Source organism: Pan paniscus, chromosome 7, assembly GCF_029289425.2.
Source record: "Pan paniscus chromosome 7, NHGRI_mPanPan1-v2.0_pri, whole genome shotgun sequence".
Classification (NCBI taxonomy): Eukaryota; Metazoa; Chordata; class Mammalia; order Primates; family Hominidae; genus Pan; species Pan paniscus.
Window position 1 is genome coordinate 46,693,486 of NC_073256.2, and position 21,472 is coordinate 46,714,957.

General features: G+C 37.8%; 1 protein-coding gene across 4 annotated transcripts in view; it reads left to right on the plus strand.

Moving 5' to 3' along the window:
• The window catches only part of ELP3 (elongator acetyltransferase complex subunit 3), a 100,079-nt gene that overhangs the window by 63,014 nt on the left and 15,593 nt on the right, over positions 1 to 21,472 (plus strand). For 3 of the 4 annotated variants that reach the window (XM_003830789.5, XM_034965889.3, XM_055116393.2), the window contains 4 exons: positions 1,794 to 1,884; positions 4,411 to 4,476; positions 6,071 to 6,298; positions 7,843 to 7,924. In XM_003830789.5, the coding sequence (XP_003830837.2) occupies positions 1,794 to 1,884; positions 4,411 to 4,476; positions 6,071 to 6,298; positions 7,843 to 7,924 (467 nt within the window). Of the gene's footprint in view, positions 1 to 1,793; positions 1,885 to 4,410; positions 4,477 to 6,070; positions 6,590 to 7,353; positions 7,801 to 7,842; positions 7,925 to 21,472 lie in introns of those variants that run through there. The other variant, XR_010112919.1, reaches the window with a different exon arrangement.

Genomic DNA, 21,472 nt, shown 5'->3' on the forward strand with positions numbered 1-21,472 from the left:
ATAGTTCTGTGGCCATGAGTTCAATGTTAATGAATCAGCTATATGTTAAATAAGGTGCCTTTAAACAGAAACATGCATCAAACAAGGTTATGCATTGATTAGTTGAAGATGTTTTAGGGGCTCACAGGAACCTAACCCTGTATATCCCCTGTGGACAATGCTTTAGTATTCACTAATTCAGTATTCACAACAGCATAACTATCATGAATAACAAGAATTAAATGTATTTGTCATGTAATGGGCGCTAACACTGGTTGCCACTGACTATATCAGATTAATTTTGTGCTGTGTGTGATGTTTTAAATTTTAAGTTTTATATATTTCTTATATGTGTATATATGAGATGTATAGCCATATATTTAATCTATATGATGTATAGCCACATATTTAATAATTTATATATTTGTGAGTTCTTTATAAATTATTTCAGGGTAAAAAGGGGCATTTAGAAGACTTTGTTTGGCTTGTAAAATCTGAAACAGTAAAATTTTAAAAATACACATATGTTCCTTGCCAAAATTAACCATATTTTTTACTTTAGTAGCCTTCATTTAGCATCATCTGATTACTAATTTTAAAATGTATTTGATTTTAAGAAAATTATAGTTCCAAAGATAGAAATTTATTTTACTGATAACTGTAAGTAAGCCATATATGCTAACTCTGGTCACTCTAATATATACATTTTATGTCACTCTCACTTTGAACCCTCCAATGTGTCTTTGCCTTAAAGAATTTTGACTTATCTTTGATTTATAGAGTTTGTATGGCAACTCTCCTGGCTTCCAGAGCCTAACAGACTTACTTGTATAGCTTTTAAAGCTAATCGATTGGCTTTTGATACTTTTGCTGGAGGAATATCTTATTAAAATCAAATGGATGAATTAGCTAATTGTATTTAACATTTGAAGGGATAAGTGAAAAGAGGAGGAAAAGACTCAAGTTGATTCAAAAGCAAAATGAGAAGAAAAGATAATTGGCATATTCTCCACATCTTTCCTCTGATCAACCACATAGGAGACAAAACAAATTAGAGGCTTGTCTTTGAACAGGAAGCAGATGTGCCGAGCATATTTTTACTTCAGATTTTGTTAACTATTTTATCTTTAGATACTGATTTTTGTCTAGAGGAGAGTGTTGGAGCAACTAAAATGGAACTCATAACTTCAGCTCTTGATGGAAGTTTCCTTGATGCCTGGCACTTTATGCTGTATTAATGCCAGGAAATAAATTTTATTTCCTCCTATCTTTAGGCAAGCTGTTATTCCTCTAATGCACAGTCACTTTTAACTTAGATTTTCGAGAAACAAGGAAAAAAGATTTAATCTTTGAAACCAGTTGTTGGCTAAGGCAGGCTTTTGAGCATCCCAGTTACTTGTCATTCAGCAGCTGTGTGGGAAAATGTAAGCTACATTGTTGAATGGATTTTGAAAAGGAAAAAATTTATTTCTTGATTTATTTGGTACAAATGTCTCTTTACTCAAAAAATCTTTACAAATGGTTATTGGGCATTCAGTCATTTGCTTAGCACTCTGTAATTTTATAAAGTGATTTCCATCAGGTGCCTTTCACAGAAACCCTGAAGGTCAGGGGAAATCATAATTTCCTTGATGAGAAAGCTGAGGCATAGAGAAGCTCCTTGTTAGGAGGCTTTGCCTCTGATTTCCTGGTCGGCTTCATAGGTTTTTTGTTTTTTTATTTTTGTTCTTTTTAACTTTTTTAATATCCTTGCCTTACTGCTGTGGAGAATGATTTCTATTTTGCAACAGCTTATGTTTTTCTCCTGTGTACAGGGATATTCCAATGCCTTTAGTTAGCTCAGGAGTAGAGCATGGTAACCTGAGAGAGCTGGCACTTGCAAGAATGAAAGACCTCGGAATACAGGTAAGAGCAAATATGGCGGTCAGGCCACAACTGTTGAGAAAAAGAGAAATCTGAAACACAAAAGACTTTGCCACTACCACCCCTAAAACCAGACTTGTGGGTCAGGTCAGAAAGCCCCCAGATGTTGAAAGCATAGTCACTGGACTGTGTCGGAGCTGAAGCCAGTGGTGCAGGGGCTGCCTCCTTTTCCTTCATTCCCTTCTGCTTTCTTCTGCCTGCTCAGATTGCCAACTGCGTGCCCCACTCCAGTTTTTAAAAACAGTTTTTCTTTTGAAGTATTAGGTATTCAGTTATTGACTGAAGAAAAAGGAGATGTGAATCCTGAAAGGAAAATATAATCATTTGAAAAGACAAGTATTATGTGCATGAAATAATTGCCAAAACTGCTATTGCCCCACATATACCAGTCTCCCATCCCTCTGGCCATTGAAGTCCCTTCTTCGCTCACAGATATTTACTAAACATCTCCTCTGTGCTGGCCCAGGATATACAAAGAGCCCAAGAACCTGCAATTTAACAGTCTCTGTGGGAAATTCTTAAGTCATAGGCAGGTTTAAAACTCCAGTGCTCAGGAACTTCTTAGAGCTGCTAAAGGGATAAACCAGAAGTGGTGTTGAGACCAAGGGCCGACTCCTGGGCTCTGCCTTCAGAGATACTGGATCAGTAGATTGGGATGGGACCTATCTGTTTGTTATCCAGCACTAGGTACATGGTTCTCATGCACAATTCAGATTTGGGCCACACTTTGAAAGACATGGTTCCAAGGATTGCATATGGTGTTTGTGGACTTACCTAAGACATTTTATTCTCTCACTCAAATTATTATGGAGAAAATGTTTCAGAAGATTGTTCAGGGGAGAGTTTGTGAATATTATTGGCATATTCTACCAAAAAAAAAGTGAACAATTTTATGTTCCAGAAAAATAGCAAATGACACCAAACAAAATTGTGTGCCTGCTTTGCCTCCAAGGCTCCAGCTGTTTGTGTTCTCCATCTCCTCTTGCCTACAAGAAGGGCACTGACCTTCAAGAAGGCCAAGGTGACTGACCTGGCCTGGTTATCCCAACAATCTCGTTATCCATCCATCTTCTTTAACCCTCACCCCTCATAAGCCTTGTTAGCCTCTATTAAAGTAAGCTGGGATTGAGTCCAAAGGCTGGAATTTAGTCATAGCCAAAATATATCTAGTTCCTATAGGCAGCATCTTGAGCAGAAAATAAGCACACACCAATCTCTGCCTTTAAAAAAGCATGCCAAAAAAAAAAAAAAAAAAAACAGAAACAGCATGCAGATGTTCATTAAGAACATGGAACAGTAATACATTCCCATGCTAGCTACTATATAGAACTGCTGTAGTGAAAGGACAGCAGCTACATTAAGTAGATTAATAATTACAGAGATTGATCATCTTCGTCTGCTGTACAGTTTTTGTTTACTGGAATTCATGGACTCTACATCAGCAAAGCATTGTCTTGAGCTAGTTCCTGGGGTGTGGAAGTAGCTTTAGTTTTCTACAACTGAATAATGAGCTCTTATTTTTCTCTTGGAATTCTGTACATATATACCAGTCCTTCATAAATATACTATTACTAGAAAAGCTTATGTGACATCATCAAATTTCCCACAGTGATCTTTTCTTACTGGAAGAAAATGTTTATGGTTTGTTCTATGGGGGGGAAATATACCATAAGATATATAATTGAATAATTACAATGATTTATAATAATGAAAAGGATTGTGTAATTGTAAATGTCTGGTAGCATAGCATGCACTGTGGGTTGTGGAATAGAAGTGAGAGCCACATCACAGATGCTTGGCCATGCAGACCAGACATTGCATTGGCATTGTCTGCAGGCAGCTCCATGCCTTCTCAGATATTCAAAGAGCCATTTGTGATTGTGCTTCAGAGTATGTAATACATGGCTCTAGGTTCCTCCTCCCTCCCTCCCTCTCTTCCTTCCTTCTTTCCTTCCTTCCTTCCTCCTTTCCTTTCTTCCACAGTGCCCTTCTTGCAAAAAAAAAAAAAAAAGCCATCTTCAACATGTAATTTTTGGATATTCCTAAAATGATACAAATATGGGGATGCTAAAAATGTTAACTGCCTTAAAATGGAAGTTTTAAACATTTAGGAATTTACTTTTTACTCTTTATATACATACTTCTGGATTGTACTTTCAGATAGTTATATCCCCTAGGCAAACCTGTTTCTTACTTTTATGACTTACATTCTTTACTGCTAAGATTATATTATATATTGATCTTTTTTGAATTCTAAATTTATTTTAAAAGCACTACTGTACTACTTCATACATTCCTACTCTGGTTTCCCCATCCTCAGATTCATTAAAGGTGGTTTTATTTTGAAATTCAGCTCTTTTATCTCACTGTAAGTTATATGCAAACTTAATTTTGAGCCCAGGGTTTGGTGGAGAGGTTTAAATAAAAATAAAGATTGAATTAGTTACCAGTTTTATATTTGTGCCCCTCCCACCCCCCCACCCCGCTCCCGCCATTTTTTTTTGACAGTGTCGAGATGTGAGAACCAGAGAAGTTGGAATCCAAGAAATTCATCACAAAGTACGGCCATACCAGGTTAGTCTCTTCATGTCATAGAGGGCCTAGGTACTGTCCTTAGATCTTTGCCAACCCTGGGCCCACATATTCTTAACCAAGGACAGAGCCCCAGGAGTGAATAACTTAGGAGCAGAGACTAATCGAGGATTAGATACCGGTGTCAAACCATGAAAGCCAAATACAAGAATTCTAGAAGAGCCAGGTTAGGAAAACGAAGTCTGAACCTCATTCTAGATTAGCACTTCCAGTGGAACTTTCTGCAGTGTTGGAAATGTTCTGTGATCTGAGCTATCCAATATCCAATATGGTGGTGACTGTTGAGCACTTGCAATGTGGCTTGTACAAATGAGGAACTAAATTTTTAATTTAAAATAAATTCAATTGTAAATAGTCCCCTGTGACTATGAGCTACATTTGGGAAGAGCATAGTATGATCTGCTTCTCTCTTTATGTGTAACTATTCAGCTGTTGCCCAATGGTGATAAGCAAATGAATAGATCAGCCCTTATCCACATGCTCCACAAAAATTAAGCATAATGCCTTAAGGCATTTGTGGTATGTAATGAATTAACTTTTCTCTTATACTCTTATAATGTCTAGCTGTATGCCAGATTTTCTGTAGGATTTGATTCTCTTGTGGAACCCCATTTGAGAAAGGCTGGAATAGATGATCTCTGCATTGATATTTCTGTTCTCAGCATGAATCAGTTAATTGACATTTTTCACATTTAGGACCTTTTGAGAGAAAAAGTAGACCCAACACAATTTGCCAGGTTCTTGTGCTGTTCAGTTATTTAGCAAACATTGTTGAGAAGGAATATGTGTTAGTCTGAATTGTTCACCTTGCTCTGGGTACCATCTCCCCATCTACCGAGTGTTTCTGCGTGTGGCCATGTCCACGTGTATACTTTTCTCTGTGCGTGCAATATTGTTACATATGGCTTCTATTTAAGAAAAGTACAAGAGCCATTTGTACAATGAGCTGAAGAGCCAAAAGCCTGTGCAGACTGCTACCACAAAGCTTCCCCCCAGAAGCTACCCTCCATGATTGAACTTTCTCTAACATTTTCATCCCATAATTATGCATAATATTTAAGTGCCCTGTGGGAGGCCATACTTCCTTGAAATTTCATCAAGGTGCAGGTGACCAGCATCACATTTTTCTTCCCCAAAGATAGGTTTCAGTGGAGGCGATAAGGACTAGAAGATGAAACCCAAACCATTGAACACCTGACAGTTTTGAGACAAAGGGGTGTTCCTGAGAGCTACGCATGAGACGTGATTTTGAAATTTTACATTAAGAGACTCTTCATGGGGAGTCAAATGCATGGAAGCCTTTACTGAGCTGGATCTCTGTAAGAGTCTCAAGGTTAATGAAGTTCAAGTATTTGTGAAATTATACAGTTATTTTCCTTTTATAATAGTCCATGAACAAGGTGTGAACTTTAATCTTGGTGCTATTTGAGAGTAGACAAGTAAAAAGAAACATAATTAGTGATTATTCATTCCTTATCCCTAACTAGATATTAACCTAAATAAATACATACAATTACAAAAATGAATTTGGTTCTTTAATTTTGAATAATATTTTTTGTGGCTTTTTACTAAATAGGTTGAATTGGTAAGGAGAGATTATGTTGCAAATGGTGGCTGGGAAACATTCTTGTCATACGAAGACCCAGATCAAGACATTTTGATTGGCCTCCTACGATTACGCAAGTGTTCAGAAGAAACTTTCCGTTTCGAATTGGGTGGAGGTGTCTCCATAGTACGAGAGCTGCATGTGTATGGGAGTGTGGTCCCTGTGAGCAGCCGGGATCCTACTAAATTTCAGCATCAGGTATCCTGTATTCCATTTCTATTTGACTTCTAAGAAACTGGCTAAGTAGGAAAAGAGAAAAGGAATGGGGTGAAGAGAAGAGGAAGAGGCAGAGGAGCAGGAGAGGGGAAAGAGAAGCATAGAAACAGAGGAGCCAGTGTTTTAGTTGTTCAGAGATGTTTTCTCTCCAAATTGTATCCTTTTGTGAGGAAAGGATAAACTGAGATTCAGTCAGTTGGAACATAACAGATTGAACCACATGGAATTGTTTTTTTTTTTGAGACAGAGCCTCACTTTGTCACCCAGGCCAGAGTGCAGTGGCGTGATCTTGGCTCACTGCAACCTCCGCCTCCCTGGTTCAAGGGATTCTCCTGCCTCAGCCTCCCTAGTAGCTGGGATTACAGGTGTGCACCACCATGCCTGACTAATTTTTGTATTTTTAGTAGTGATGGGGTTTCACCATGTTGGCCAGGCTAGTCTCAAACTCCTGACCTCAGATGATCCACCCACCTTGGCCTCCCAAAGTGCTGAGATTACAGGCATGAGCTACTGTGCCTGGCCTGCAGTTAGTATTTTTGAAAATAAGAAATCGTCTAATACTGGCAATCTCATATGGGTCAACTTATTGTGGAGTCAGGTTAGACGGTGATGGGAAAGCACTTATGAAACACTTCCTAAAGTTAAGCCATATTATACATAGGGGAACCCTATTCTAACCCCAGACAACCTACCTTAATAGCTCATTTTTTAAAATTTCCAGAAAATGTGTTAAAACCTAATGGTGGATATGATATAAGAGCCAAAATTGATTATTTAAGAATTTTGCCTGGTTTCTCAACTCTTAGAAAGTAGAGAGGTGGCTGGGAGTGGTGGCTCACGCCTGTAATTCTAGCCCTTTGGGAGGCTGAGGCAGGTGGATTACCTGAGGTCAGGAGTTCAAGACCAGCCTGGCCAACCTGGTGAAACCCTGTCTCTACTAAAACTACAAAAATTAGCTGGGCGTGGTGGCACGTGCCTGTAGTCACAGCTACTCGGGAGGCTGAGATAGGAGAATCACTTGAGCCTGGGAGGCGGAGGTTGCAGTGAGCCGAGATTGAGCCAGAGTGATCTCGCCCAATGCAGTGAGCCACTGCACTCCATCCAGCCTGGACAACAGAGGGAGATTCCGTCTCAAGAGAAAAAAAAAAAAAAAAAAAAGTAGAGAGGTGACTAAGAAATTAAAAGACATACTGCCCCAGACTTCTATCATTTAGAGATTGCCTAGAGCCCACCTAAAAAGAGACAGAATTTGAGAGGGAATTACTGTCTTCCTGTGAATAGATTACATCATCCACAACATACCTTTTGGTAGTTCTTGTTCAAAAGTTACACCTTTTTCAGTTGTCTGCTACAGTGTACCTTTGGTATGATTGAATGGTTTCTTTTTCCTTACTCCCATAAGTGGGCTTTTTCACTCTTAACAGATTTTAGCAACTACTAAAGTATATAGCCTTCTTGTTTTATGGACCCCTCTTAATGAACTTCCTTCCTTTTCAATTCCCACTCCCCTTTGTTGCTCCGTGCAGGGATTTGGCATGCTGCTGATGGAGGAAGCAGAAAGAATAGCTAGAGAAGAACATGGGTCTGGGAAAATCGCCGTGATATCAGGTAACTGGGGGAGGGCGAAGTTCGTGATTCCTTCCCATTTTGAACTTGGCACCACAGTGAAGACTATGTTGGTACCCTCTTGCCCCTGTTGATGGTTATTACGTTCAAAATTGAGCTGAGCTGACTGGCGAAGGACTTGTGCTCAAACAAAATTCACAAAAGCAGTTTAGTGGAATAGAGATTTCCGAGCGCTCTGAGAGTCAGGACCTGTGACCCATATCCCCTCTTCTGCACTCTCTGTCACACTGGTCAGCATGGTCGCCTCCTCTTTGTGCTGTGCCCAGTTACTGTATCTGAGGAAATGGAATTTGATGATATGGACAGGAGAAAAACATGAGCGTTTTTCACTATTGTGGAGATTATCACTGTTGTTCAGAAATTAAAATAGAACCTCAGTTGCCAGTACGAGCTGTTTAAAGGCCAAATTCTTGCTCTTTCAATTTTGTTCTCAGTAACTTCAATCCTGGGGAACAGCTTTCCCCTGTTTGGGAGTAAAAAAGTTTTCCCCAGCCCTCTTAGGGTCCCTGGCTGGGTCCGAAAATTAAACTGACAAAGGCAGATTAACAGGGGAAAAGCATACACATTTATTGCATATAAATTTTATGGAACAGGAAAGCCTTTATAAGGAAATAAAGACCCAAAGAAATGGCTGAACCTGAGTGTTTTTATACAAGTGCAAAGTCATGAAAAAATAAGACAGGACACAGGAGTAAGAGCTAAGGGTGATAAACGGGAATGTTTAGCAAGGCCTGTTCATTTAGATCCCTCAAGGTGCCCCTCTGCCTTCAGAGATGAAGATGTTTGTTTGCTCCAGGTGGTGTGAGGGCACCTCCCTCATGAACATCTCATGACCTGCGTCAGGGGAGAAGGAAGGGGAAGGTCTAAGGGTCCTTCCTGTATCCGCCATTTTCTGATTCCTTCACCTTAAGATACTCAGTATGCCAAGACACTGTCTTTTGCGGTAGTGTGTTCTGAACCCCATCAGGAGCTTCCCCATTCCTTATCTAGGACAGCAGGTCACTGGGGAAGTGGGCATGAAAAGGAAAATTCAGTACAGCATGTGTGAGTGGAGCAAGAAATGACGTAGACCCCTTTCACATCTGCTGTTCCATAGTGTATCCTTATAGAAATCACTGTTCCCAGTAAGAAGCTAACAGGGTGAGAGCCATGATCAAAATGTAGGTTATTTTTCATCCAGCATGTTTGTTTTCCCATTAGACTACTACATTCCTAAAGCTAAAATACGCCTTCTGAGAAAATCATCTCTTCTGAAAATGAAAGTTGAAATGAGGTTTTTAAAAAAAAAATAAGTTGTTGCCAATCAGTAAATCAATACCCATGCTTGGGTTTTAATGATTATAATTATGAAAATGCAATGACTCAGGCTCACTTATAATCATTTAGTGTAGTTGAGGTTTTTGGCATTATCCAGACAGATTCCTAAAGCTTATTTTTTTTTTACATGTCTAGCTTTATTTATTTATTTTTTTTTTCTGTTATCTTTCATCGCACAAAGAGGTAACTAAATAAGGCCCACTTGATTTGTACTGTTACCTGTAATTAAAAAAGGTTTACTTCTCAACTGTTTAACCCGTGATCAGAAGTACCAGGCAAGGGCCAGACTGACTTAGAACCCCTCTGCACATGTGTCTGTGTAGAGTTGATAACACCTGAAATTTCCATGGCCTCTTTTGTCAGAGCACTGTTAGTGTTCTAGTAAAGTGCTTGTGAAACTTCAGTGTGCTTACAGATCACCTGGAGATCTTGTTAAAATGCAGGCTCTGTCTCAGTGGGCCTGGGTGGGGCCTGTGCTCCCAGGTGATACCAGGCTGTCTTCAGACCACACTTTGTACACAAGCAAGGCTTTAGTATTCTCTTCCAAGTGTATTCTCTTTTCAGTCACTGAGATAACGACAGCGCTCTGTGATCCTGGCAGTGCTACACTCCCAGAGTCTGATAATAGTCAAGTGACTTTCTGGTGTCTGTGGGAACCTAATCAAAGTTAAAATGGAAGAGCATGCATATTCCATCACTGCTCTACATCATTTCATCTGCCTTTATGACATCTGTGTCTTTTTACAATGTTGCATGCAGAGAGGACCCCTGGCTTGCCTGAGGTCATATCCAATTGCTCATAAGAGCCTCAGTTTCTGCTTTTTATGAGCGGGGTGATTTCCATTTTCTAAGTGGAAATCAGCATCTGCCCTCTTTCTGCCATATCTATCTCCCTAGCTTTTTATCATAATCTAAATAATAGCTCAATTTCAGATCATCTGCATGTAGAGTTTCTCAAATAACAAGAAGAGACTTGCTCAAATTAACAGGGAAGAACCTTTCTCTTGTCAGCTGGTATGATAGGTCTACTTCATTTCTATACAAGGGGTTTCTTTTGGCCAGTGGGTTTCTCTGGGAACAGCCCTGGAATGACTTCTTGGGACTCTAGTGAGTTCAGAAGGGAGGATGCCGTAAGCATTGCTTCCTGTCACCCTGCCTGGAAGCCCCACCATTGCTCTCTATAGGGGAAACTACGTAGGCCTGGACTTTCTGTTTGACTTAAGCTCTGGTCACCCTTCAAATGAAAGAACAAGAACATTTGCTGTCTGGATGATGCATTTTTATTTCTCCAATTTAGTAATCTATTACTGTTCTGTGTAAGTTTCTGAATCAGATGCCGGAGAAGTTAGTCCATTATTAAGAACTTCAAGGAGGGCAGATGTGAAGAGCTTATTATTATATGGTGTTTTTAATGTTGTGTTTTTCTGGTTTTTGCATTTTGACTTTGGTTTCTCTGATGTGAGTACAGTGATGTGTGTGCGTGTGTTTTAGTTTTTTGTAAATAGGCAGTTATTCTCCATAAATTAATCCTTAGAATGGCGTGTGTTTTAGTTTTTTGTAAATAGGCAGTTATTCTCCATAAATTAATCCTTAGAATGAAAATCTCTTTATGACCGTGCTGGTGTCTGTGGGCTGCATTTTGTCAACGTTACCTCATTGGATTAGCTGAGAAGAGGCACTGATTTGGATGGGAGTGGGGTGGGGAGGACAGGTGGCCAGGATTCCATTCCTGCTTTGCCAGTAGCTCTTCTTGTGATCTAGGATAATTTTACTTACTCTCCATGGGCCTTTATTTCCGTATTTTAAAAAAGTGGATGTGGTTATCTTTTACAGTTCTGACTCTAGAATTCTACCCCTTAGTATCTTCTTTAGTTCTCAGCATGACCAATTATGTTTTCCTAATTAAATTGTAGGTGGGACCTTTTCTGTGCCATATTAAGAGGCTCTTTAATTTCATCAATAATAGATCTCGGTCTCGTTGTAGGTTGGGTGTTTGCTGATGAAAATGGCGATAGTTTCCCATAGGTAGTTAATCCTATGCTTTGTGAATGCCTGTTAACTTAGGTCACAACTGGTGATACTGTTTGACCTAAGTGTTTACTTTTTTTCCGACCTTGTCCTCAGTTTGTAAATCCATCCTTGTTCCAGGTCTGTAGGCTTTTGTATAAGTTGTACACAGTGGTGGCCTAGACATTCTGTCCTGGCATAACTAGTAAGCTTGAGTAAGGGAAAGATAGAATCATTTATCATTTTGGTTACTCTTGTGTAAGAGTAATGCATTTAGGTAGAATTTTTTAATTGCATTTTGATTCATTATGACTTCCCTTCATCTTGCCAGATTTTCTCTGTAACTTGGGTTTATAATCTTGGATTCAGCCTCTAGACAATATTATGAACTACACAGTAGATCTGATTTGAGTCACTATAGAAAGACTCTGGGTATTCTTTTTTCTGTATTTAAAAACAAATTGGTTTTTTATCTGTGCTACTTCAGTAGACTTTGTTTATAGGTATATACTGTGTATTTTATAGCAGATTATCTTTTTAAAAAGATGACTACCTTTATGGCTACATGAGAAAATTGAAAACTTTCTCGTGTATCAAAATCAAATGAAGCAATTTCTTGAAAAAGAGGCCTTTAGGTTTATTCTGTTTTTTTCTTAGTGAACTACGTTTTAAAGTGAATCATCAACTCTAAATGTGAAAATTAAAGTAAAAATGAAATGTTCAGTTTCATCAGCATCAAAGTCACCGTGTATTGAGGGGTCACGTATGAAATGAAGAGACATATGAAAAAAGAAGATGTGTGAAATGTCACCCTGCCCTGTGTGAATGTTCGTGTTGGGCTATAGGAAACTCACCCACCTTCCCCTCGTTGATTGTCTTTGACTGCAGAGGAAGATAAGTTTTCTTCCTACTTAGACTCCAGATTAGTTCATAACTCAAGATTAATTACTTCACAGTAAGAAAATATTATTTTTTTACATATAAAAATGGACAAATCAGTGTTATGAGAACCACCAGTTTATAAAATAATGTGTAGGCAAGAAATAACAGCTAATTGCTGCTAAATATCTAAGCAATTAATTAGTCCCTATTAATTCCAAGTGGTATCATTTGCCAGCTTAATCCATATATCTTCTATCAACACACACCTGTTCAAGGTTAACAAATTGTGTTTACTTAAAAACCATGATGTTTATCTACTTGGATGATCAGCATTCTTTCCTTTAAAAATGTTAACATGAGCAGTTTTTCTGTCTCCTCTCTTATAATGTAAAGTGCAAGGAATTATACTGGAGAAGCTAACCACAACGTCTGAAATGCCATCACTAATAATCACCGTGGAAACGGAGATCTCTGATGTCACACTGCCTGTACCATTTCCAAAAGGGCAAATAGAACTGTGATAGTCACTATTTAAAAAGCCATTTAACACCCCCAACAGAATGAGTTTTTTTCTTCTGGCAATTTTGGCTAGGTATCAGATCCAATCGTGTGACTGTTTCAGTTTGCCAAGCTAATTGCTATGCAGCAAGATGACCAGCTATTCCCCAAGCTCGTCTGACTACCTTCATCATAAGCAGTATTCTATTTGTGTCCTTTCAAGTAGAAAATTAATATGGCCATTGGCCAAGAATCATACAAGGCCGATGGATCACACAGTGATGGTGAAGAATAAGGAAAATGTCTGAATGGTCAGTGACAGAAATCACTGAAGTCAGAGACTGATAGCCATTTTGTTTAAATCTATTAAAAAGCCAGAGAAGGGGAGAGGAGAGAAGAATTTAAATATAGGGTGATTAAATGAGTCACTATGGAGATGAAATCATCCTTAATCATGATGGTCTTAGTTATATGACCCTAAAACTACATCACAGTGCCTCCTGGTCAGAAAATAAGTGTACCTGCACCTTATACAATCCAATATGGCTTTCTAGGACTGCAGTTAATGGTCTTGTTTGCCAGAACCACTGATTAATAAAATCATATGTGGGCAGAAAATAGCAGTTGTTTTGTTGAAACATTTAAACTACAAATGGCTGAGATTTACTTATTCGACCTTCACCTGTCTCCCAGGCTACTACACATCTCCCTAAGTTTCAGGAGAAGATAGTTTTATTCCTTGCATTGTACTCTAGTTGAAAAGAAGGGTACATTCATAACTAGGTTTGTCTGAAAATGGACTCATAATCCTTAACAAAATGCCTGGAAAAGCATTTCTTCATTGTAGCATATCTATTTGCTAATGGACACAGGAAGCCTGCCAAATGCAGACCAGTTTGTGGCACCTACACGAGTGTTAGTCTATGGCTTCTCAGAAAGGAAGGGAAAGAGTGTTTGTCCTTTTGTACTATCTTTGTGACAAATTATCCCCTAAATGTCCCCTAATTAAATGTACATTTTCTGGGTTCTGTATATTCCTCTGTTCCATTTTGGTATTCTAACAAAGATCATATATGTTTCTTTTTTGGTGCATGTTCCAGTAGTATTTTTAAAATAATTATTAATATCTTCTTAAAGACAATGGATACAATATAAAGTATTTCTTTACTACAGGAATTCAATTTCAACATCATTATTAATCAGACTGGAATTGATGATATGGAATACTACTTTGCTAGATAATGTATTAGCTAGGTGTTTGCTAATTGGTGTCTGTTGTAGCTGCATTGTGGCAGCATTGTTGTGTAGCTCCTCCCAGGAATCTGTATTCCATGACTTGACATTTACTCATTTGAAGGTGAATCAGGTACCAGTTTGTAGTACACTGCACATCAAGTGCATTAGACCATCTCTAACTTGGCATCACAGACTATGTTAATTAGTACACATGTTTTGAATATTATTGAATAGGCCACTAATGAGTTTCTACTGTTTGGATCTTGGAGGCAACTGAATTTTTTGTGATGTTTCCCAGCCAGAAGCTAGTGATACTGATTTGGAGTGGCTGATTGGCATTTGAAGTACAGCATTTGGCAAATGCTGTTGCTAATCCCAGGTCCATGCAGTCCAGCCTCTTACATTTCAGAGTGTGCATGTTGAGATCTTGAAGTCCAGCCTTGCCAGTGTAGACACAACAGCACATTTGTAGACTTTTTGTCCCCATTCTTGTTCCTCTTAGTTTATGGATATAGGGAATCATAGTCTTATGCTTTTGCTTAGGAGGAATAGGGTTATATCATGTGATTCCTAATAACATTCCTGAAAGGTCTGGAAGCTTTGAGATGAATGACTACCTTTATTTAAAATTAGACACTTCACAGGCTTTTTTCTGAGGAAGCAAGCCCTCTCCAAAAGTGGCCCAACCTATGCTACTCACTACCAGCTGTCTATCAGAAAGTCTGTTTTAATAGTTTGTTGCAATGTTGACTCCTTATCAATGTAACTTGAATATGAATAGTACTGTTCTTTTCTCTAAATATTTGACATTGCCTTAATTCATTCAATTTGATAAAGTTTTTCTATTTTAGATCTGTTAGAGGCAGAGATTTGGCAGGTTATTCTTTGGGTGAACAGGTATTACTGAATAATGCTGGAAAATATTGGTGCTGCCTTCCTTAGCAGCAACCAAGATACTAGTTTTGTGGAGCCTTTTAGTTTAGAGATTTCTAATTCCAGCAGAACACATGCAAGGAATTTCTTATTCTTTAGTTGGCCTGGCTTAAGCTGTTGTCTCTGACCAACAACTCACATTTCTAAGACAGTGCCTGTTAGACATAGAATTGTAGTTTGTGGCCATGGGATCATTTCCTTAGGCACCCCATCCTCTAGTCCCTAAGCAGACCACTGTCCACTTGTCCACCATTCATGAATAAATTGCTGGGGTTCAGTAAAGCAGTCCACATGCCCCAGATCTCTACCTGCGTGATCTGTTGCCTCACTGCAAATCCTAATAATTAGTGTTTGTTCTGGTTATTTATTATAACATACCACCCCAAAGTTTAGTGACTTAAAACAACAACCCTCTTATTTGCTTAATGATTCTGTGGGTCAGAAATTCAGCAGGGCATAGAGGGGATGGTTCCTCTCTGTTCTCTGATGTCAAGGGCCTCAGCTGGGGTGGCTTAAATGGCAGCCAGTTGGCTGGGATGGTGTGTCTGAAGTTTCAGTTCTGACTGGGGCTGTCCATATGAGCAGCTTGGTTTCTTGTCCACCTGTCTGCTCCATGTGGCTTGGGCTTTTTAATAGCACAATAGCTGGGGTTCTAAGAGGGAGGAGCAAAGGCCTGGTCTTAGAAGTCCTAGAATGTCTATATTAGTTATCTGTCATTGTGTAATAAATTACCCAAAAACTTAATGGCTGAAACAACAAGCATTTTTTATCTCATGGTTTCTGTAGATCAGGAATCTGAGAGTGACTGAGCTGGGTGCCTTTGGCTCAACATCTCTAACAAGGCTGTAGTCAAGGTGTCAGCTGGGGCCATAATCATCTCAAGAGTCCATTGGAGCTGAAGGATCCCCTCCCAAGTTCACTGTGCACTTTTTGGCAGGCATCGGTTCCTCACAAGCTGTTGGTCTTGGGGCTGTGGTTCCTCGCCATCCCTCGTGGGCCCATTTATAGGGCTGCTTGTCACATGATGTGACAGCTTGCTCTCTCAGTGGGAATGATCAGAGAGAGAGAGCTCATTCAAGATGGCAGCCATAGTATTTTTATAACCTAATCTCAGAAGAGTGTTAATGAGTCCACCTCACCCTCAGGGGGAAGGGATTACACAAGTCTGTGAATACCCTAGGTGGTGAACTTTGGGGGTCATTTTAGAGACTGCCTACCACAATGTATCTTCTGCCTTGTTCTGTTGGTCAGAGTCACTGGGCCAGGCCAGATTTAAGGGAAAAGGAAGTAAATTCCATCTCTGTAAGGGAGAAGGCAGCCATCTTTGGATGCTGTCAGCCGTAGTGGTGGAATACTTCTCCATTGCTTTGTGATTAGTAGGCATCCATTACCTCTCATGCCTTCTCCAAAGATAGACCCTTTGGGCAGACCTAAATTCAAGAATTCTTGTCCCAACCAGATTTTCATATAGTCAAGCATGGCAACACAATCACACCTCACACTTTCCTAGGTAGAGCTTGGCAGGTCCAACAATACTCAGCCTGCACCTGACCCTTTGTGTGCCATCTCTCTTCCGTGAGGACATGCCTCTCTCTTTCCCTTTGCAACCCTATTTTATACCTGATGCTTTAGGTGCGCGTGCTGGCCATTTATATTTTTCTTCTAGGTAATGGAACATAGAAGCCTGGTTTTGGGCTGAGGATACATGGTTTCCCTCTGGAGCTTTCCTACCCTTAAATACTTATTTTCCCCCTACAAACACATGGAGAAATTTTATGCATTGTAAGAAAATTTTTTTCATTTGGGGAGTTGATAAATCATAGGTAAAGTAGAATTTGCCATTTTAACCATTTTTAAGTGTATAAATCAGTGGCATTATTTACATTTACAGTGTTGTACGACCATCACCATTATTTCTAAAATTTTTAACACCCTAAACAAACTGTGAACCCATTAAGCAGTAACTCCCAGTTCCCCGCACAGTCCTCTAATCTATTTTCTGTCTCTGTGAAGTGGAATCATAGAGTATCTGTTCTTTTATGTCTGGGTTATTTCACTTACCATAATGTCTTCAGTGCTCATCCATGCTGTAGCATGTCTCAGAATTTGCTTCCTTGTTATGGCACAATAATATTCCATTACATGTATATACCACATTTTGCTTATCATCCATCAGTCTGATAGACATTTCGGTTGTTTCCACCTTTTGGCTATTGTCAATAATATTGCAGGGTGTACAAATACCTGTTTGAGTTCTGCTTTCATTTCTTTTGCATATATACCCAGAAATGTAATTGCTGAGTCAAATTGTAACTCTATGTTTAACTTTTTGAGGAACCACCAAACTATTTTCCACAGTAACTGCACTGTTTTTCATTCCCACCCACAGTGCACAAGGATTTCAATTTCTCTACATCTTTGCCAACACTTGAGATTTTTCTTTTTTTTTTTTTTATAGCCATCCTAGTGGTATAAAATGGCATTCTGTGGGAGGTTTGACTAATATTTCTGTAATGATTAATGATGTTGAATGTCTTCGTCATTTTTATCTTCTTTAGAGAGATGTCTATTTGGGTCTGTTGCCCATTTTTTAACTGGATTGTTTGTCTTTTTGTTGTTGAGTTGTAGGAGTTCTTCATATTTTCTGAATATTAGACCATAAAATATTTGCAAATGTTTTCTTCCATTCTGTGGGTTGCCTTTTCACTTTCTTGATACTTTCCTTTGATGCACAGAAGTTTGTAATTTTAATGAAGTCCAGTTTATCTGTCTTTTGTTATTTGTGTCTTTGGTATTATATTTAAGAAACCATTGCCAAGGTCAAGGACATAAAGATTTTCCTCTCTGTTTTCTTCTAAGGGCTTTATATAAAGTTATAGCTCTCAAATTTAGATCTTTGACCTATTTTGAGTTCATTTTTATATATGATATAAGGTAAGAGTCTAATTTAATTATTTTGCATGTGGATATCCAGTTTTTCTAGCACCACTTGTGAGAGAGACTTTTCTTTTCCCATTGAATGCTCTTGACACCCTTGTCAGAAATCAGTCGAAAAGAGAAGTGAAAGTTTATTTCTGGGCTCTCAGTTCTATTTTGCTGGCCTATATGTCCATCTTTACATCAGTACTATGCTGTTTTAATCACTGTAGCTTTGTAGTAATTGGGAAGTATGAGTCTCCAACTTTGTGCTTCTTTTTCAAGATTGTTTTTGGCAATCCCGGGTTCCTTCAAATTCCATATGATTTTTCACATGGCTGTTTTTATTTCAGCAAAAGCCACTATTGGGATTTTGATAGGGATTGCATTGAATCTTTATATGGCTTTGGGTGGTATCATCATCTTAACAATGTTAAGTCTTCCAGGCCATGAACACAGGATATCCTTCCATTTATTTAGTCTTCTTTAATTTCTTTTAGCAATGTTTTGTAGTTTTCAGTGTGCCAGTCTTGCACCTCCTTGCTTAAATTTATTCCGAGATATTTTATTCTTTTGATGCTATTGTGAGATTTTTAAATTTTTGTTTTTGAATTGTTCATTATAAGCATATAGAAATAAAACTGATTTTTCTTCCATATTGATTTTGTATTATGCAACTTTGCTAGATTTGTTTATTAGCTCCAATAATTTTGTATGTGTATGGATTCTTTAGCATTGCCTACATATAAGGTCATGTCATCTTGAATAGAGATAGTTTTACTTATTCCTATCCAATTTGGGTGCCTTTCATTTCTTATTCTTGCCTAATTCCTCTGGCTAGAACCTTTAAGTACTGTGGTGAAAATGGGCAACCTTATCTGGCTTCTGATCTTAGGGGGAGAGGTTTCTGTTTTTCACAATTGAGCATGATATTATTATCTGTGAGTTTTTCACATATGGCCTTTACAATGTTAAGGAAGTTCCCTTCTATTCTAATGTATTGGGTGTTTTTATCATGAACGGGTTGTGAGTTTTGTCAAATGCTTTTTCTGCATTTGAGCTGATTGTATGATTTTTTTTCCCACTTAATTCTGTTTTGGTTTATTACATTGATTTTTGTGTGTTGAACTATCCTTGCATTCCAGGGATAAATCCCACTTGGTTGTGGTATATAATCCTTTTAATATGCTGGTAAATTCAGTTTGCTGGTATTTTGTTGAGGAGTTTGGCGTCTGTATTCTTAAGGGGATGATGGTCTATAGTTTTCTTTGTAGTGTCTTTATCTGGCTTTGATAACAGAGTAATGCTGGCTTTATTAAATGAATTATAAAGTGTCCATCCTCTTCAGTTTTTTGCAAGTATTTGAGAAGGATTGGTATTAATTCTTCAATTGTTTGGTAGAATTTACTAGTAAAGTAGTCTGATTTTGGGCTTTTTCTTATTGGGACTTTTTTATTACTGATTCAGTTTCTTGTTATGTATTTATGTAGACTTTGTTTCTTTATGAGTCAGTTTTTATGTTTCTAGAAATTTGTTTCATCTAGGTTATCTAACATGTTGGCGTACAGTTGTTCATAGTATTTTCTTATAGAATTCTTATTTCTGTACAGTAAGTAGTTATGCCCCCTCTTTTATTTCTGTTTTTGTGATTTGAGTCTTCTCTTTTTTAACCCAATCTAAGGTAAACATTGCTAGTTGATCTTTTCAAAGAATGAACTTTTGATTTTGATTTTTTTTTTTAATTCTCTATCTTCACTCTAATCTATTATTTTCTTCCTTCTGCTAGCTTTGGGTTTTGTTTGCTCTTTTTTTTTCTAGTTCCTTAAGGTATAGAGTAGGTTATTGATTTCAGATATATCTGCTTTTAAAATCCCAAATGTGATCATATGTATCTGCTTTTTTCATGTGAGCATTTACAGCTATAAGTTTCCCTCTGAGCACTGTTTTTGCTGCATCCTATAAGTTTGGAATGTTGCATTTTGTCTTTCATTTGCTGAAGGTGTTTTCCAATTTTCCTTGTGATTTCTTCTTTAGCCCATTGGTTGTTTAAGAATGTGTTAATTTCTGCATACTTATGAGTTTTCCAGTTTCCATCTGTTATTCTAGTTTCATTTCTTTGTGATCAGAAAAGGCATTTTATATAATTTCAGTCTTTTTAAATTTATTAAGACATGTTTTCCTGACCTGACATATGATCTATCCTGGAAAATGTTCTGTGTGCACTTATGGAAAATGTACATTCTGCTATTAGTGGTAGCATGTTCTATATATGTCTGTTAGATTTAAGTGGTTTAAAGTGTTGTTCTAGTTCTCCCTTTCCTTATTGATCTTTTGTCTTAATTTTTTTATTGTTGAAAGTGGATATTGAAGTATCCAAGTCTTAATGTAGAACTATTTATTTCTCCCTTAAGTCCTGTCAAGTTTTGCTTCATATATTTTGGGGCTCTGTTGTTAGGTGCATATATGTTGATAATTGTATAAATCTTCCTGATCATTGAACATTTATCACCATATAATGGTCTTCTGTCTCTTGTAACCTGTTTTGACTTAAAATTTGTTTTGTCTGATAATGTAATCACTCTATGACTCTTTTGGTTATTAGTTGTTTTCTTAGTGGTTACCTTGGGGATCATAATTAACATTTTAAGCCTCCAGTCAGTTTGAATAATACCAAGTGAGTTTTAATAGTATGCAAACACTCTGCTCCTATACATCTCTGTCCCTCCCCCTCTGCATTTTTATTGTCACAGATTACATCTTTATACCTGTGTATCCATTAACCTAGACTTAAAATTATTGTTTAATGAATTTGCCTTTTAAATAATATAGGAAGAAAAGAGGAGTTACAAACCAAAAGTGCAATAATACTAGCTTTTATGTTTACCTATGTAATTATCTTTATTAATATTCTTTATTTCTTCATATGGTTCCAAGTTACTGCCTATTCTTTCAATTCAGGTTGAATGACTTCCTTTAGCATTTCTTATAGGGCAGGTTTAGTAGTAATAAGCTTCTTTAGCTTTTCTTAATCTGGAAATGTCCTAATTTCTCTTTTATCCTTGAAGGATAGTTTTGTTGGATATAGAATTCTTGATTGGCAGATTTACTTTTTTCTTTCAGCCAGCACTTTAAATGTGCCATCCCATTGCCTTCTGACCTCCATAGTTTCTAATATCAGTTGTTAGTCTAACTGAGGATTCCTTCTATGTGATGACTCATTTTGCCTCTTGCTGCTTTCAAGATTCTCTCAGGTTTTCAACAATTTGACTCATATTGTGATCATTGTGGATCTCTTTGAGGCTATCCTGCTTGGAATTTGCTGAGCTTCTTGAATGTATAGATTCATGTCTTTCAACAAATTTGGGAAGTATTCAGCCATTTCTTTAAACATTTTTTTCTACCCTTTATGTCTCTCATCTCCCTCTGAGACTCCAGCAATGCATATATTGGTATGCTTGATGGTATCCCCCACGTCTTTTATTTTTCTACATTTTTTCTTTCTGCTCCTCAGACTAGATAAATTCAGTTGCATTATCTTAAAGTCCACTGATTCTGTCTGCTGCCTCCTCTTAACTGCCATTGAACACCTCTAGTGAATTTTTTATTTTTACTATCATACATCTCTGTGCCAGAATTTCTATTTTTTAATATAATTCCTGTCTATTGACATTCCTTTTTGATAGTATCCCCTTGATATCCTTTCTTTGTCCATGGTTTCTTGTAACTCCTTAGGCATATTTA